Source organism: Abramis brama, assembly GCF_963993115.1.
Source record: "Abramis brama genome assembly, chromosome: 5".
NCBI classification, from domain to species: domain Eukaryota; kingdom Metazoa; phylum Chordata; class Actinopteri; order Cypriniformes; family Leuciscidae; genus Abramis; species Abramis brama.
Genome location: NC_139967.1, coordinates 25,815,579 through 25,835,630, shown reverse-complemented (window position 1 = coordinate 25,835,630; position 20,052 = coordinate 25,815,579). Strand labels below are relative to the sequence as shown.

At 37.3% G+C, this 20,052-nt stretch overlaps 1 protein-coding gene across 1 annotated transcript; it reads left to right on the top strand.

Annotated features, from left to right (window-relative positions):
- The first annotated feature begins 1,567 nt into the window (after window positions 1–1,567).
- On the top strand, window positions 1,568–19,805 carry snx18a (sorting nexin 18a). Its single transcript, XM_084114629.1, has 2 exons — window positions 1,568–3,387; window positions 16,249–19,805. The coding sequence occupies exons 1-2, from the start codon at window positions 1,923–1,925 to the stop codon at window positions 16,500–16,502; spliced, it is 1,719 nt and encodes a 572-aa protein (XP_083970755.1). The 5' UTR covers window positions 1,568–1,922; the 3' UTR covers window positions 16,503–19,805.
- The last annotated feature ends 247 nt before the right edge of the window (window positions 19,806–20,052 follow it).

Genomic DNA, 20,052 nt, shown 5'->3' with positions numbered 1-20,052 from the left:
CTCAGGAACAGATTTAAAACGGACTGTTCCTATTTTAAATTACATTCAAGAACCTGATTTGGAATGGAGAATTTGACTGATGGAGTAAGGTATTGATTTAATATCTGAATAGAATAAATGTTAACCGTATTTTTCACAAGTACATTTTATAAATTCCAAACCTAATCATTCTTAATAACTACTATTAATTTGGCAAATAATCATCAATAATCAGGTGTGCATAATTATTAAGCAGGTTTTCTTTTCTTACAGATAAAATGGGCAAAAAAAAAAAAAAAAAAAAAAAAAAGATTTATACTGAAAAGTCATTATTAAATGCCAATGAGAAGGATGAAATTAGAACATTAAACTGACCGACCATTGGACAAGAAATGCTGATTGGGTCAACAGGGTCCAGCCCTTGTTAATTTTTAAATATCACTTGATTATACAGTACAAGTCAAAAGTTTAGAAACTTTACTATTATTGTTGTTTTTGAAAGAAGTCTCTTCTGCTCATCAAGGCTGTATTTATTCGATCAAAAATACAGAAAAAAACAGTAATATTGTGAAATATAATTACAATTTAAAATAATGGTTTTCTATTTTAATATACTTTAAAATATAATTTAATCCTGTGTTGCAAAGCTGAATTTTCAGCATAATTACTCCAGTCTTCAGTGTCACATGATATAATATTATACACAGGAATAAATTAGTAGCCTATACTTTAATGTACTGACGGCTCGCGCAGCCTCTCGAGGAGAAATCGAAACAAATGAGCACAACACAGACAAAGAAACTTAGTTAACATTAACATAAATAAAGAGTTTTAATTTTTATATTATAACATATGACACAAGCAACATAACACGACCAAGAGTGCAGTTGTACTGAATACCATCACGAATGAAAACGTGACACTGATTTCATACAACAGTTCAATAGGCAAGTAGTTAAAATTAGTTAAATAGTTCATCTGAATGATTCAGCGAATCGGTTCAAAAATTCAATGAACAATTTCATAAACAACTGTCTCATTCTTGAATGAATCAGCGGTTTGAACGAATCGTTTGAATGAGTGACTCAATGACTAACTCATTAAGACGGTCGCTTGCCGCCACCTAATGGTGGTTTAGTTTCATGTTCATGTATCACACACACACACACACACACACACACACACATACAATATATATATATATATATAGACACACACACACACACATATTGATCTTCACTGACATAGTCCAAGTAATACATGTGTCTTCTTTGAAACACAACGTTAATCTGAATTTAAACCTGCCTCCTGGTAGATTTAATTTAAGCCTCAGTTTAGTCCTGGAGTTGCTCCATCTAATCTTCCTCCAGTAAATTTACACGTGGCTTTTCTGGTCATTTGATGTAATATCCCACGTGATGGCGTAATTGCGTGTTGATGTAAAATAATCACTAAAACTGTTAATTGTATAGAATTGTTCAAAACAGACGATTCGCGAAAATCAGAAGTCCTCACTATGTATTTGATTCGTGCTGTCTGGTGCTAAGCTCCGCCCTCGACTACCCGGACTGGTTGTGCTCTCCTCGGCGCTGTTTAGGGTGAGTGAGTGTACACTGCGGTCGGTGTGGGACGGGCGCGCAGCACAGCGACTGGGCTCTGGATGGTGAACTCTACGGATGAAGAAATTATTCTGCCCACCACTCTGGGAATTTTAAACACGACAGCTGACAGTCACGTTATCATTTAAGCGGTGTGAGGAGTACTCGGGAGATAGATACATACAGCTAGTGTTTACGGTTCCCGCAGCTGACGCGCAAGTTGTTGTCAGTCTCGCAGGTCAGTCAGTCGGTGAGTGAGTGAGTTTGGGTTGGAGTTAGCTAGCTGATACGCTAGCCTTAAACGATTTTAAATTCATCGAAGCTTGGATATATTTTGTGTGTGTCATGGCTCTGCGAGCGAGAGCTCTGTATGACTTCAATTCAGAAAACCCAGGGGAGATATCAGTGAAGGAGCACGAGATTGTAACTCTGTACAGCGAGCAGGACATTGAGGGCTGGCTGGAGGGGGCGAACAGTAGAGGGGATAGGGGGCTTCTCCCTGCGTCCTACGTCGAGGTATTGAGGAATGACACCGTCTCGTCTTTTAACAACAACTCTCGATATACCAACATTCCCACTGGTGGTTTTGACTTCAAAAAACAGACTCAAGAGAGCTACAACAGTGCACCAGCAGCACCCAGCTTCACAGCCTACCCTGCTCTACCTCAACAACAACAACAACATGCAGGGACCCCGGCCAGTGATGATGATTGGGATGATGACTGGGACGATCACTCGTCCGTAGCTGATGAACCAGGGATTGTTGGTGGAGGATACAGGAATTATGAAGGTAACGGACCCTCTAGCTACAGCATCTCCACATCCTCCATGCCTAGAGGTGCACAGCAAGCCAAAAGTTCAGCCACGGTCAGCAGAAATCTGAACAGGTTCTCCACTTTTGTGAAGTCAGGCGGTGAGGCATTCGTCCTGGGGGAAGCATCTGGCTTTGTGAAGGATGGGGATAAAATTTGTGTGGTAATGGGTCAGTACGGTCCAGAGTGGCAGGAAAACCCTTACCCATTCACTTGCACTATTGATGATCCCACCAAGCAAACGAAATTCAAAGGCATGAAAAGTTACATTTCCTACAAGCTGACGGCGACCCACACACAGAGTCAGGTCAACAGAAGATATAAGCATTTTGATTGGCTCTATGCACGGTTGGTGGAGAAATTTCCTGTCATTTCAGTGCCACACATCCCTGAAAAACAAGCCACCGGTCGCTTTGAAGAAGACTTCATTTCTAAAAGGAGAAGAGGGCTGTTATGGTGGATGAATCATATGACCAGCCACCCTGTACTGGCCCGGTGTGATGTTTTCCAGCACTTCCTCACCTGCTCCAGCACGGACGAAAAGTCTTGGAAGCAAGGGAAGAGAAAAGCAGAGAAGGATGAGATGGTCGGTGCTAATTTCTTCCTCACCATCAGCACTCCAGCAGCCCCTCTTGACCTGCAAGACGTCGAAAACAGGATTGATGGATTCAAGGCCTTCTCCAAGAAAATGGATGACAGCGTGATCCAAGTCAACGCCACGCTTAACGAGTTTGCGAGGAAGCAGATAGCCGGGTTCAAGAAAGAGTATCAGAAAGTGGGACAGTCTTTTAAGTATCTAAGTCAAGCATTTGAGATGGACCAGCAGTCATACTCGGTCGGTTTGAACCAAGCAATTGCATACACGGGAGAAGCCTACGAAGCTATTGGAGACTACTTTGTGGAGCAGCCTAAACAAGACGTGGACCCTGTGATGGATTTGTTAGCCCTGTACCAAGGACACCTTACCAACTACCCTGATATCATCCATGTTCAGAAAGGTAATCATTTACTCATTTATTTGTATCATCATCTTTGAAATATGCACGAAACTGGGTTTAGCTAGATCAGTGGGCATTAAAGATAGCAGGGTCATTTGCTCTGCTTGACTGATTTGTTTGCATTGAAGTGCCACAGATGAGTTCACTGGCTGTCCTGGTTTCATCTGACTGCTGAGTCACATGGGGTGAGCTGTTGCTGACGTGCTGTGTGTGTTTTCCCTGTGGTCTGTAAATCAGCCACATACGATGACAAAGCCTGAAACTATTGACTTACTGAATTGTTTGAAAGGTTGACAGGAGGGTTTCAGTACACATACAATCATTCAGTCAATTGTTGTGCACTGATTTGAGCATGGATGTTATTGTTACCAACATTCTAGCTTAGTGACACATTTCTGACACTTAACAGTTGATAATGTCCTTGACTGTGTATTATAAAACAAGCGTCATTTTATTTCAGATCAAAAGCATATATGCATATACTTCATTTTACATCTGGAATCATGATGAGACTCGTTTATCATTTTCATCATGATGCTCCAGAATGCAAATAACACCCTCAGAGGATGTGGGAAGTGCAGCAATCACACATTTAGCTGTTTGCTTAACTGCTTGAATATGTATGACGCTCATTAACATTTGCAGATACATGTGAGACTTTAAGCTCTCAAATTCTAGGTTGAGATTATTTTTTTAGAGAGAGAGACTCCCTTTTTTTTTAATGGAGCCACCAGCCTTATAATGTAGGTCTCAAGACACATAGCTTGTAATGATCACTTGACCGGAATTTTTCAATCAAGACTTTTAGTTTAAGACAGGGTTGCTTGTAATATTTCTTTTTTGTACCGTGTTCTCTAAATTTCAATGCAGTTACATCATGTACTCATGCAAAGTGTAGTAGTCATCATGATTTAAAGGAAACGGTCGAACCCAGAGGCAAGAAAATTATCATATATACAACACAGTTCAAAAGTTTAGGACCAGTAAGAAATTAATACATTTATTCAGCAAGTAAGTGTGCATTAAATTGATCAAAAGTGACAGTAAAGACATTTATAATGTTATGAAAAATTTCTTCTTCTTTTTTTGTACTTTCTATTCATCAAAGAAGCCTGAAAAAAATATATCACAGTTTTCACAAAAATATTAAACGGCTATTTTCAACACTGATAAGAAATGTTACTTGAGCAACAAATTAGAATATTAGAATGATTTCTGAAGGATCATGTGACACTGAAGACTGGGGTAATGTCTGGGGCATTTATACACATTGTCTCATATGTTTTCAGAGAATGACTTGACGGATAGGCAACACTGAATTTTACAAGCTGTTTCAACAGTCTACATTTATGTGGCTTCTCGTAACCACAACATGAACAAATAGACTTTGTTAAAGCCCATAGAGATTGTCTATGAGCTGAGCTTGCAGGGTAGCAATGTACATTCATATGTCTGCCATTTCCTTATGGGAAAATAGCTAATGTTTTGATCTTGTTGTTCACAACAAAATTTTAAAAGTAGCCTAAATTTAGATTTTTATAACTGTTGAATGAGTAAACCAGATGTTTAATGAGGTACAGACTGGTGCTGCAGACACACCACTGTCACTGTATTGTGCTTTGGAAAAATTGAAATGCTGTGTCGTACCTCCAGCAGAGAGGCCTCAGTCTGTGACCGATCCAGCCGACTGTCTAGGACTGAGGTCACCTGCATCTGGCTGAAGCCCATATGCCATTCCTGAGCACTTGCCAAAGGTGTAACGTATATTTAGCAAATTCTTATTGTCATTGTCACCATATAATTTTAGCATGGAAGAAACAGCCTTATTATAGGTGTATGAGTGCTGTGAGAAATATTTTCTGCATTCTGTCTGTGGTTTTGCCCACAATGTCACAGTTAACTTGTGCAACTGTGAGCAGTAAGCATAAGATGGAACATCTACGGGGTCTGAAGAAACGATCATCCAGACTTTGAATGAGTCAATAGAAAACTATGAGCAAAGCTGTCCACTTTCCATCACCACTGTGACAGAGTAAATACTGACATGTTCTCCGATTACAATGTCTGATGGCAAACAAAAAGAGACATTCAAATCCCCCTGAGTAGGGGGTCATATTATAACCACTTCCTGTCTCATGATCTCCTCATAGACATTTAGACATCTATCTTTCATAAGAAATGGCTTTGAATTTGCGTCATAGCTGCATTTTGACAGTTTAGTTGTTAAAGTTTCATCATATTGTCATTTTCCATCGGTTTACCTACTTTTGTCACCCTTTTAATCATTTTCATGGTCAAATGAAAATCAGTACCATAAAAACAACTGCACCTCAGAAATTATGCCTAAAATATTCTACAACCAACTAAACCACAACTTCTCACAACTTATTCTCAGTAAACAACAGATGAAAGCTTATGATTTGCGTTCACCTGTGTAATTCAACATAATGCATTTGCTGTTTTCTTTTTTTTTGTAAGATGATCAAATTTCAAGGCCATCATAATGTCCACAGGGATAAATAAAAGGTCTGCTGTGTTTTTGATAAAATGCACATGAGCACAGCATGTATTGATTTGTGTTACTATAGCCCCCATTAGCGATGGTAGTGAAGAGCCATTAGTGAACATACTGACGTTGGTTTAAATGGGACCCTTTTTTCCATCGCTTTTCGGTGATATTCATTGAAACATGTTGAAGTATATGTGGTTCTTATGACAATGAGAGGAAACAATGACTCAAATGTGATGTGGTTAGCTGAGGAAGTTAACACTGTGCTTAAACCCTTAACCAACCACTGAACGGCTATCTGAAGTCTTTCACTTGTTTGACCTATTTCCAGTATTTATTGTTAGAGACATGTCTAACGTTATCTCTAGTCATTCAAGGGGAAGTCTGAAAAGACCTCTTTTAATGTAGTTCAACTTATGTTTTCTCTCTCCCGTAAAACAAGATTTGAGATGTCCTGTAGTGTCTTCTGAAGCCAAAAGATAGATTAGAGAAGAGTTGTGCGAATTCTGCACAACGCCCCCCCCCCCCCCCCCCCCCCCCCCAGACAAGTGAGTTTTGAATGTATCTTCCAAAAGTATTTTTATCTTACTTGAACTCCATGATTATTTTAGATTGAAGTTGTTTAAGTGTTTGTCTGATACACTTTGTGACCTGTGTACAAGTATAATTTGGGCAGTCCAATCGAGTCACACTTTCCTCAGATCATTTTCTTAAAACTGAAAATGATGGCATTATCTACCCACCCTTTTTTTCTGTGGAACACAAAAGGAGTAATTGTCTATCTCTTTTTCATACTACAAAAATTCATGGTGAGTTCATGGTACATTTTGAAAAATTCAAAAGTAGCTTATCTCTTATACTTATACTTATCTCTTAGTCTCTTATGCTCACCAAGGCTGCATTTATTTGATCAGGAACCTAGTAAAACAGTAATATTATTACAATTTACAATAACTATTTTCTATTTTAATATATTTTAAAATGTAGCTAATTTATTCCTGTGAAGGCAAAGCTGATGGCAAATCTGTCACATGATCCTTCAGAAATCCGTTTTGATGCTCAATAATCATTTCGTACTATTCTCATTGTTGAAAACATTGTGCTGCTTTTTATTTTTGTTGAAATCAGGATAGTGCATTTTTTATTTTGATGAATAGAAAGTTCAAAAGAACTGTATTTCAAATTGTAACAATTTAAAAGTATTTTCTGTCACTTTTGATACATTTAAAGGGGTCATGAACTGAGAAATCAAATTTTCCTTGAGGTTTTGACATATAAGAGGTCATCATATTATAAGAATATCCTGAAAGTTTCAGAATTGAAAACTTCCTTGTTAGTCCAAAATCAGCTTTGATTGTTAGCAGGCCCAGTGAACGACTCGTCCTGGACTGTGCCTCTTTACGACGTAATAAGGTAGTGAATGACCGCCTCTGCATAAGAAAATCAACTTAGGCCCCGCCCACTGGCGTTAGTGAGATGAGGACGAGAGAATAGCTCAGGGTCACTCACTGGCCTAAAAATAACTTATACCTTCCAAAGGATCTTAATGCTAGGAATGTGGATATTTATTTTCAACAATGTGAATGTCTCAGTTGAACATTATTTATTCGTATTCGGTACATTTCACTGGATTCTTTGGTAAATCAGTCAGCAAACTCGGCGCAGGCTTTTACGATATGAACTTGACAGTATTGCCACAACCGTGTTAATTCTAATGCCTGATCTGTGACCTGTCATTTCTGATGTAATGATTCATGTAGCTACAGTCAGATGTTCTTTGTTCTGTCAGTAAATCAAACCAGTGACTAAATGGTCAACTTCACATTGTTTCTTTTAGTAGGGTGTTAATTATCTGTTATTTAAACTGATAGTGAAAGTGAAAGTGATCAAAGAACGCTCAGTTTACAATAGCTGTAGCTGTCAATCAAACAGCGCATGTTTATCAGTGACTGAGTTCTTGACTCGCGCCAAAACTCCCGTAATAATCAACGAATCTCTTATTTAAATTGTGTTTGCACTGTTAGTTATGATGAAAGCATTCGTTAGTGTGCAGAAATCGAGTTGCAATGACGAGATCGCTGCACATGTCTGTGATCGTCTACAATGCTCATCACTGCAACCTTTCATGCCACAATATAAATATAATGCCATAGATCTAATTGCATTGCTATAATTATCACTTTTCATACGCTAAAAGTTTTCGTGAGTGTTAAACATGTAATACTAGCTATTTCGTATGAAAAGCTTTTAGCCAATCACAGCAGTGGGCGTTAAACCGGAAGTCTCACTGCAGACACGCCCCTTCAAACAGAGCGTTCAAATCAGGCTAGGAAAAATGCCTTTTATTTCTAAATTATGACCATTTTTGAAGTAAAAATCATACTAACATTATAAGTGCACCCCAGGAAACATTATGAAACAATAAAACAATGCAGTTCATGACCCCTTTAATTCATCCATGCTAAATAAAAATATTAATTTTGCAGCAGTTCTGCCTAATATCTTCTTTTGTTTCACTGAAGGAAGAAAAAATACAGGGTTGGGAATTGCATGAGGGTGAGTAACTGATGACAAAATATTAATGTTTGAGTGAATGATATCTCTAACCATCAGTCATGACCGAAAGTGCCTAATTGCTACTTTAAGTCTTCACTGTCACTGCTGTTTATCAGGGAAGATGATTATTAGAGTCATACATTTCAGCCACCATAGAAGACACAGCAGCTTCTGAAATGGGCTGAAAGCTGAAATTCATTGGTCTCCATTTAGGTGCTGAAGTACTAGCAAATGTCTTGTAATTCACAGCGGGTGACTTTTGTATTTTCCTTAATGCCCATGAATCTAATGGTGCCGTTACAAAGCAAATTGGACTTTCTCTCACGTTGTCATTTTTGCCTGTGATCTGCATTTGCCTTTTCATTTGTTTAAAAAGCCAAATAATTTGATTTGCCACCTATGTTATCATCAGATCAAAGTCCCATGCAAAAAGTCATGATCCAGATCTGTGTAATATGTTCGGGGTGTCAGTAGGGGACTTGTGTTCTCTAGTTGCAGTTCACTGGCAGGACTGCATGTGTTGTGTAATAGGATATTACGTAATGCCTGAAGAGGTTGTGCTGCAGCAAGCTTTATAGGGGCTCAGTTGAGCGCAGATTCCCACGTGTGTCTTCACCTTTCTCAGACCATTTTTGTACAAATGGTTTGCCCTATGTGGTTTTCTAATGTTTTAATACTCTCTTTGTTTGATGTTCGATAGCTTCGAAAATGCGCAGTGATGTCTGGAATCACTTGATAAAGTAGATGAAAATACATTTAAGTGGAAGTTGTGCAGCGCCAATCTGCCATCAAATTATAATGAGAACACTATAGAATGTTGTGAATTCTTTATGCTTTAGTTGCCCTTGTTTCAGCACGTTGTTACGGAAAGAGCGCATCCACAATGGGAGTAACACTTTCTGGCTAGCCCTTAACTAGTTCAAGTTCGCTTGCATTTGTGTCCTTTTGTGCAGATACAAGTTGTAATGTTACATTTATGTTATGTATCTAAAACATCTGATTAATCTCATATAGGATGCGTCATATAGAACGGGCTTCAGTTTACTGGTGTTCATTCAATCTTCAGCTTCACCTCATGCAGCTGCTATTCCTTTTCCATTTTCATTCAGCTTCAATTTTCACTTTATTGTTGGAATCTCTTCTAAAAAATGTCTCGCATCCCACAGCGTCCACTGTCCCACATCAACACACATAAACACACTTCAAATTATTAACACAATACAATTAACACCACTTGATACAAAAACCACATATAAGTATGTAAATACACAACTAGCTGCAGTGCATCAATTTAGTCCTATCTGTTTTTCAGAATCCTGAGGCCTACTTAGACCCTCAATTCTGATTTATTAATTTACATTTACATTTAATCATTTAGCAGTCACTTTTATCCAAAGCGACTTACAAATGAGGAGAGCAATAGAAGCAATTAAACTAACAATAGGACAACAATATGAAAGTGCTGTGACCCTTCCCAGTTTATTCTAAGGCAGTGTACGTAATCTTTAAAAAAAAAAATAGATATAGAAGAGAAAATAAAATAAAAGAAAGTGTTAGTATTAATGAATCGTGTTGCTGAAAAAGACTGATTATTCTAGCATATGCTACTCTAATAGATGTTTCTTTTTCAAAAACATGCATTATTGATAATCTAGCAGTGGTATTTTTCATATTTTCAGATTTGGATAGGCATGTTTACGTAACAGTGTTTTTTTAATTAATTTTTTTTATTTTATTTTTTTATTAACATTATTATCACCATGATGGAAACGCTCCCTGTATGTTTACAACATTAGTTTAACATTAGATTTGTTTCCTTGAGAAAAATTAACATGTAGCTACTGTACCTGATATTTATCCAAATGAATCGATATTGAATCTAGATCGGAATCAAATCACAAGCTTATGTCATTATACCATGTAAACATTGTTTTTTGTCACTAAACTTTATGAAATTCTGTTTAGTTACTAAATGTTTTGACAATCACAATAACAACCCACACCCCCCTACAAAATTCTCTCTCCAAGCTGAACTCAAAAGTTAGCAGCCCTGTTTATTAGGCTGCTGTCACTTTTTACGACCTCATGCACAGATCTAATATACAGGCACGTTCCAGTTTTCTCCCTACTGTTTACGTTCACTTAAGACATAACCGACTGTTTGTTTATGTAAACCTTGTGTGTATGTGACAGTTTAAGCGCAATAAGACGCAAAAGATAACTTAGTTTAGTACTCACAAGCTGTTTGACAGGCTTTTAGTGTGTGTGCGATTCAGGTGGGGCTCAGAAAAGCTTGTCAGAACAGCAAGGCTTTAAAATGCATGCAGGTTAACAAACTTTCGTAATTGTCTATAACTGCAATGTCACGTGAGAGTAACCCTACCTCTGCGTTAATGTGATGTGTAGTGAAAATCAATATTGACCTTGTATTTGAAAAAGAATGCTCATTTAAGAAGCAATACTAAAATTCAGAGTCAGTTCATTCACATTCGGGGATCGACTATTTTTGACTGTCAAAATGCCGGCGGACACAGCTACAGTGAGTTCAAAATCTTTCTTTTTAGTAAACTCTGTGTACACAAACAATGTTCTCAATGCTCGAGTTCATGTGTAGAGCCCCTGGTGATACTTCGAGCAAAGTTTCATGTTGTGTCGAGCCTTCTTAGTGTTTTAAAAATAGCGATTTTTGATGCTATCATAGTAGTGCCCCAAGCACTCCCATTCAAAAGGCAATTTGACCGAAAACGAAAATACGGTCAAACTTAAAAGTGGCGTTTCCATTCTAATTATGCTTTTAAACGAAAGTTTGCCTCAGGTAGATTAACAAAAAGCATTTTGGCGACAGTTATCCTTTAACGGTAATTTACCAGTAAAGACGGTAGGCCTATGTGTGAAAGGGGTATGTGTCTTGTTTTCTGTTGGTTGTATATGAGATTAAAAATGTATAATGTCAGAAATTAAATTTCACCCTATCTATTTTGTAAACGCATGTTATTGATCTTATTTAGTGATTTATCCATGCATATGTTTAATTTCCCCCCAAAAAAATGTACCTCAAAATGTCGTAATTAGGGTTGGGTACAAAACTGGGTACTTTTAATGGCACCGACCGAATTACGTCGGTGCTACCAAGTATCGATTCACATTTAATCAATCGGTGCCAAATTTCGGTACCTGAGAACGCATCTGGGTGCGAGAGACTATTTAAATACGATTCCTGCAAGTTCTGTCTGTCTCTGTGAATGAGTGGCGCAGTGCGCGGTTTCATTTACCACACACACACACACACACTGAAGCACGCGTGACGCTCGCAGTGTTTTTCAGCTTCTGCAGTCTCACTATATGAGAACATGAATGCATTTCCAGAGCCGCTCTGAGAGTCTCTGAAGTTCATCAGCAGTTTTCGGTTTCATTTAAGAAAAACTATCGTCATATCATTAGCACACTGAAACTCAGAGGTCTTCACCACAAATAAAAGTTTGGTTTAACTTGATAATATATTACTGTTGTACAGTAGAATTTAGATATCTCAATTTAATGATAACACTAATAATAATAAATTATCAAAAAATATTTTTTAAGGAATAATCACACTTTTTCTTCCATGTTGTAAATTTAACAGTATAAAGCTCAGTTATGCCGCATGTTGTTTGACAAAGTGTGGGTTTCACTTTATTTTGATGGTCCCTTTAACACATTCTGTTGTCTATAAGTAACATTGCACCTACATGTCTACTAACTCTCATTAGAGTATGAGTAGAGTATGAGTAGACTAGTAGGGTTAGGATTAGAATTAGTTGACATGTAGTTGCAAAGTTATTTATAGTCAGTAGAATGTCTGTTGGAGGAGCATCACAATAAAGAGTTTGCAGATATTAAGATATTCTACTAATACTCTAGTGAGAGTTAGTTGACATGTAGCTGCAAAGTTACTTATAGTTAACTGAATGTTCTAAAGGGACCATCCAAATAAAGTGTTACCATAATTTAATATAAAAGATCAATTAAATTAATGTTTTATGTCTTCAGTTGATTACTAGAAAATTCACTACAAAACATTTCATATAATTTTTTTTAATTATTATTATTACTAAAATGGTTGTTTTTATTAATATTCAAGCATCACAGACAATGGTAGACAGCGACCAAGGCATCTCTGGCATAATGTCAATAACACTTCTATAAATTACTTAGTTTCTTTACAGTTATTGAGGTAAACATGCCGATAGTACTCAGCCCTATTCTTAATGTGATCTTTCAGCGAAACTTCTCTTTGTTAAAGCATGCTGAATTTTTCCAATTATTTAGTCGCTTAAATTTCGCCCCTCCTCAATGGACTGCAAGCTCGCAATACTGTAATGTTTGAATGCAACACTGACATCTCAAAATCAACTTCTGATGAATAGATCCAAGTTCGGCCTTACATTTTTTTTATATTTCAATAATCTGCTACACTTGGATGTGCATCACAATACGACCAAAAAGATCTGTCTCTATATACTGTTTCGTTGCAATGTGTTAATTGTTTAAAATGTAATGTTTAGTTGTGTCCTGATTCTCATAGTTCTGGTTCTGTGTAAATACTCATTGCTGTGTAAATACGGATTTAAAACACTTTCTGTTGTATAGCCTGTATGTCAGGAAATGTCAAAGGGAACAAACTTTGTTCGTAGCAAAAACAACACAGTCCAATGTAAATAATGTCTGCAAGTGAGTGTAGTGCTGAGACTCAGTCAGCTGATGATGGAAAAAATGTGATGCAAAAACAACCGAATGCATTACGTTCTATTCAAAGTAACGGTAACATAATTAGTGATGAGATCAAGCAACGTCGTTCCCCAACACGGGCTGTCTGAAATCGGTCTCACTTGCCTGCTGTTTTTCATCATTGACCTGCATCTTGTCTTCCTTGAATGCACTTTGTCTTTATCTTGTGTGCTCTTTTGAACTGCATTTGTGAGAGTCGGTGTGTTCGTGGGAGCGTGTGTGTGTTTGAGGAATTTCGGTGATCTGGGTTACTCTCAAGCGAAGGCTTCTTTGGCCAGAAGGCAGATAGTGTGGAGTTTGGGGGGATGGGACGTTTGGGAATGTCTTGCATGTTTCTCCTCAAGAGGAGGGAATTCAGCCATCTGTGCTCAATACTTCACTGATACACTCAAGGCTTTCAGAGAGAGGATAATAATGTCATGAGATCTGAACTAATACATCTTGTTACAGACTCTGTACCTTTATTTGTGCTGCATTTGAGACAAGCTTGAACTGGAAAAATGTGTGGGTAAGAGTAGATTTGCAAGACTGTTTTAGTCTTGAAAATGTCACTAGTTTGTCTTTTCTTTTTTTTTCAATTTCACAGTTTTCTTTTGTATTTTGTGTGTATTTTTTATTATTATTTTATTTAGCTTTACCCCACACAGATTGTTATATGTACGTTTGACTATACAAAACACCACAGTATATCACAAAACTGCATCACCTCTATAATTACCTTCAAAGTTCTTATTCAAAGTTTTTATTTTTCAAACACACAACGATTCCTGGTACACTTAGCAATAAATTGTAACTGCTATCAGCGTTTATGGTTCAGCTGCACTGACTAGATGCAGTTCCTGAGCAGTTACTGATGGCCAAACATCAGCCTTGTTTGACTCTTAGTGTTTATTCCTATTGTATAATGGACATTTATAGTTTCGATTCAGTCTCTATTTTCTTTTTTCTTTTTTGGTAAACTCACATTTTTATTTTAATGTTAGTTTCTAGTTATTGTCCTAGTATTTTTATTTTTTTAAATACATGTCATCTCTGTCATCTTTACCACACACTACCGTTTAAAATTTTGGGGTCAGTAAGATTTTTTACAAATTTATAGGCTGCATTTATATGATCAAAAATACAGTAAAACGACTTCCTTGGGGTTAGAAGTTCATTTCTTTCATCCTAAGGTGGAAGATACTGTGTAATGACTATGACTGTTATTATGTAAAGTCACTCAATGTGACACTTTAATAGAGTTCATTCTTGTTTCCTGTCATTGTAATATGAATCAGGTTGCTGGGGAAAGCAATTTATTGCTGACATTGTTGAAAGCCTTGCCTTGCCTTGTATCATATCTCTCTTTCAATGTGACCTTATCACCCTGTCTAGGTTTGATATGATAAAATGATTGACTGTGTGACTGTCACTGTACATTTATTATATATGCTAGTGATGATCCCTTCCTTTTTTTTTCTGAAACTTTTCCATTAAGATAAAAGCAGCCCTGTCTATCGCTGACGCTGATAAAGCAAAAATTTTACCAATCTGGCACAACCGTACAGACTACAGAGGAAAATGTGATTTTATTGCATTTTAACTTCCATGTTCTATGAGCTTGCAAGACTTTTGCAACAATGGCAGAGCTGCACGCAGCTGCCACATGATATCTCATTACTTGTTCACTTTACTTCCTCTTGTAGACAAAAGCTCCAGATCAAAAGATAATCAACATTCATTTCAAACAAACATTCAGAAGCATCAGCTGTAGTGAAATCAATTTTATTTTGTCTTTGATCGGAGCACGATGGCCATCTACATGGCTATAGTTTAAAGCAGGGGTTCCCAATTCCAGTCCTCACACCTCCCGCTTTTCACATTTTGTATGTCTCTCTTATCTGGCACGCTCAGTTGAGGGGTGGGTTCCATTCGACCATATGTGCGCTGCGAAGTGGACTTAAAAGGGTATTTCGCCATCTTAGGGAGATTACAGTTCCGAAGCAGGCTGACAACGGTTACAAGTCAACTATCATTATGACAGGTTAAATAAGATAAAAAGACATGTTACCACCACCACCGTCTAACGTTACCGTCTCCCTCATCTAACACACCTGATTCATCTCATCAGCTCATTAGTACAGACTACAAGACTTGAAGACTTGGGTGTGTTTGAGGGAGGACATCCAAAATGTGCTTTGGTGGGGGTCCCCAGGACAGGTTTGAGAAGCACTGGTCTAAAGCAAAGACATATCCCAAATTCACAAGCAATTGCTGAAGTAAACAATCTGTAATGAAATAAGCAGCAAATTACAAGCAATAGGGCAAATAAACACAATAGAACAAAGTTAAATATTGCGTTTAAGTTTTTCAGGTAGGTCTGTTCAAGTAAGAAATACAACAACAAAAAATCATATATTTCATATAAACCTGCCTAGTCAATATGCTGCTGTCACTTTAATAAGACCGTATGCACAGATCCAGTATACTGACACGTACATTTTATACTGATACGTTTGATTTTGTCTCAAAAGACTGTTTACGTGAATACTCACCAAGGCAGCATTTTGGCACATAAGTGTGTGTATTTGACATTTCAAATGCAGTAAGCCACACAAGAGAACTTCATTTGAGTTCTCACACACTGAGGCGGCTTTCAGACCTGGCGTTGGCATACCAGTACTGGATTCAGTTTTCTTGCATGGTTTGTTGTGCTTTTAATAACTTATGAAGTCCATTCCGCTCTTTATTTTCTCATTCACTGATGTTTCATTAGCGCTCTAACGTATATTTACTCCTCACCTCCATTGACGTGCTCTTGCACCTCCCCACACCTTGAAAACCCATATGTTCGCCTATGATCAAAATAGTAATAATTATATCATAAAAGTGACATCCTGGTCATGCCATATTGCTCTTTTCAAAACAACAGCCACATTCATGCAGAAGAACAGACGAGTCTAACCTGTTGAGCTATTCGTCATAACTTCTCTGTTGACTGACACGCTGAGTCAATATTTAGTCTCATCCTGGTTCTGCTTTCTCCACAGGTGCTCTGACGAAGGTGAAGGAAAGCCAGAAGCACGTAGAGGAAGGAAAGATGGAAAGCCTGCAGGCAGACGGCATCAGGGAACGCTGCAACATCATCTCTTTTGCCACGCTGGCTGAGATCCAACACTTCCACCAGACTCGAGTGCGGGACTTCAAGTCCCAGATGCAGCATTACCTCCAGCAGCAGATCAGCTTCTTCCAGAAGATCACAGGCAAGCTAGAGGAGACGCTTCAGAAGTATGACAATGCCTAAATGAACCACGTTTCAATTGGACTGACAGAGCTTTACCTTGCCCGGCAGAGAGCCTGGTGAGGGTTAGCCAGCCCCTAGCAATATATGACAAACAAAGAGTCTAAAATTTATGAAATCTATCCCCATACAATGAGTGTACATTAGAAGGAACTGAAACTTTTTTGGGGAAAGTCTTTGGTGAGATGGCGATAATAAACGTCTAGTCTGGACTGTTTTCCTATGTGAAACTGATGAGGAGGACAGAGACACGCAGGACATAGTCACAGAGAACATGGAATATCTTTGATCCTGCTACTAATGTCATATTTTAAATAGTGTTCTTTACACAGACGAATGAAATATTAATATGACTTGAGGGGCTCGTGTGGCTCCTCTCTGCCACCTTTTAAACACTCGAGACCCTCTTAGCCATTCTTAGATGTTTACAGACCTTACAGAGCCGCTGTCATCACTGTTGTGCCTTTCGATCTCGTCTTGTTGGTATTTTTATAATTTCTTAAAAAGAACTATATATTATTCTTATTCTGAAATTTGTTTTTACAAGGTTTGATGTTATTATCTTAATTATGTTATCTTAAAAGTCACTCCTGCTTAAAATGGCAGGACGAAGGAGTAGCTGGCTCATGTTTTGAGATAAGTGTGGGAGTAGCTTGTCACAATGCTCTAATTTGATATCCTGTCTGATTTATTCCCCAACTCCTCAAGATATTTTGGGTCCAATGCAGAACAGAATGTGCATTTGGGGGAAAACCATAGTCGTAGACAATTGAGCAGGCAAGCACCTAAAAACAGTCTCAAATGTGACGTAAACAGGAAGCACAGCACACTCAGGATAACATGAGTTCATTTTGGACACTTCTGCCTACCGTTTTTTTTGGTTTATGACATTTCTCAAAACTTACAGTCAGAGAATCCAGTTTATTTTCTACTACAGATTTCTACTTATGAACCACACCTAGATGTTCTGAAATATTAAAGAAGATTCCGAATAAATTGTTCACCTAACTGCTTGTTGCATTGTATATATTTTGTAGCGCATGTATTTTGAGGTTGGCACATTCAAACACCACATTGAACATATTTTGATCTACTGAAAGTAGTTATAAATAATCAATGGCAACAAGATGTCTGTTTGCTGTTACTTGTCTTGATCATAATATCCTGTGCAGGCATAGTGAAAAAGAGAACAGATGGAAATAGAAACTTAAAAGGGCTGCACGATATTGACGTAAAATGTTAAATAATGCGATATTCGATATGCGATACAAAACTGTGTAAAATCAACTTGAATTATATTTAAATATATTTAAAAACTGAAAATGATATAACCAATAAATGGTTCATGTTCTTTCCGTGAAAAGAAAGCATCACTACAACTTCTGAAAGTGAACAGCAGCATTTTTTTCATTACATAAAAAGTAATGTCACAAATTTAAAATGTCATTTTAACCTCAATGTAAACAAACAAAAAAAAGCTATTTAAATACCAGCAACTCTTTGCTCAAATTGGTAATATATAGTTACATCAACCTGAATCAAGAACATCAAGAACATCCAGGTAAACGAAAACACATAACTAAACTAGGAGTGGATGATTTGTTATTTTAGTTTTTTTTAATTATCTTAGTTATCAAAAATAAGAACAAATGGGTTTGCAAAATTACAAACAATAGGACAAATACAATAAAACAAAGATACAAATTAAATAAACAGTGCTTTACATTTTTCAGGTAGGCCAACATTAGATTTTTACATTAGTAAGAAACAATACAGAAAATGTATAATCAAATGTAAAAATAAAACACTGCAGTCTTCAAATGAATTAAATATACACTGATTCATATTAAAGCTATAAAATGTATTCATTTAAGAGCAGTAAGTGATTTATTTTCTTTTTTTCTTCTGTTGTTTGACAGACAGCAGTAGGTATACTGTATTAGGCTGCTGTCACTTTAAGACCTAATGCACGGATCCTACTGACACGCATCGGATTTCTTTCCCATTTGTTTACATTCACTTAATACATACAGACTGTGTTTGCATGAATACTCGCCCAGACAGGCATTATGACATAACTGTGACCATTCAACTGCAATAAGCCGCAAAAGAGAACTGAATTTGCAATCACGCGCTGTCCGAGAGGCGAGCGCTTTGGGTGTGCTTCAGTGTTGACCTAAAATTGACTTTAAAGTCAATAAAAAGGCAAAAAAAAAAAAAAATCTAAACACATTATAAATGTTAGAAATGTATTGCTAAATCATATTACAAAGACTGTGAACTGTGAAGTACTGAATTGTGGAGTTAGACCGTTAAACAGTTTTTCACCATTGCTGTGTTCCGGATTATTTGGGCGGGGCTAAAACGGGGGCTCGATGACACACTGGAGCCCCTGAGCTCCTGGACACGCCCCTACTTGATGACGCACTGGAGCCCATTCACATCAGTTTGCAACTCAATCGCGAGTTACTGTCAGTACTATTAGTTACTAGTACATCCTACAGTTTGCTAGCTAGCTATGCCTTCGTCACGGAAATGCGTATTACCTGGATGCGATCACGTACAAAACAAATCGGTGTCCTTATTTAAATTTTGCCTTGTGTGCTTATGTTATAATTATAGTAGGTAGTCCAGGCTCGAACATGTATGGCTTTGTAAAACAAATTAAGCTGCTAGGAGCATCCATACAGGTGTTGTAGCGGTGACAGTTGAGTGTGGCAACGGCAGCGAGCTTTCCCGCGAGTGGGCGTGGTTTCAGCGCAGCCAGCGGACACGCCCCCAGCGTTTGAGAGCAGAGACTACTGCTCATTTTTTCAAGATTTTGATAGCTTATTTTATGTACTTACCGGCTTTTTTTATCATTCAAATTTGGCTGGGTGGCTAATAACACATTTTTCTGTGGTGTGACAAACTCAGAACACATACTTAATTTTGACTTTACAGGGACTTTTTGAAGTAGCCTATTAAAATCATTCAGATATCCCATATGCATATTGCGATATTTCGATATATCGTGCAGCCCTAATTCATTTTAATTCTTTACATTTGTTGTTTTTTTCAGTATATATAACCAATATCGATGCAGTATTAGTAGGCTACAACTGTAATTGTTGTGCTGAAGGGAAGAGGAAATCTTTTAAGCGTCTTGTTACTAGTGTTGAAGCATGAAAAATGTGAAAGTGGATGCAGATGTTTATTTGTCAATACTTGTGAAATATATCAACCCTATATTTTCACATTGTACATGATAAAAACAGACACTTGTGATTGTTCATTTGCATCAGCAATAAAAACACTTCAAATCTTGTTTACCACAACAAACACCTGTTATGTCCTAAGGAATAAGATTTTTACCATATCTACATTGTTTACAATCTCTATAGGATATGGGCATTTCATGAACTTTCAAGTAGTGACTACTTTTAAAACTAGTTAAAATAATGTAAACAAAATCTTTTTAATTCTTATATTATGCAGGCTATATTTATGACCTAATAGTCATTGAGCAAATATACTGTATGTTGAGTTAAATGTATAAATAAAAATGATATAC

Excerpts from the sequence above, each read along its gene's own strand:
- snx18a (XM_084114629.1), top strand. The coding sequence starts at position 1,923 with ATGGCTCTGCGAGCGAGAGCTCTGTATGACTTCAATTCAGAAAACCCA. Across the intron at positions 3,388-16,248 it reads TATCATCCATGTTCAGAAAG|GTGCTCTGACGAAGGTGAAG; the intron begins GTAATCATTTAC and ends CTTTCTCCACAG.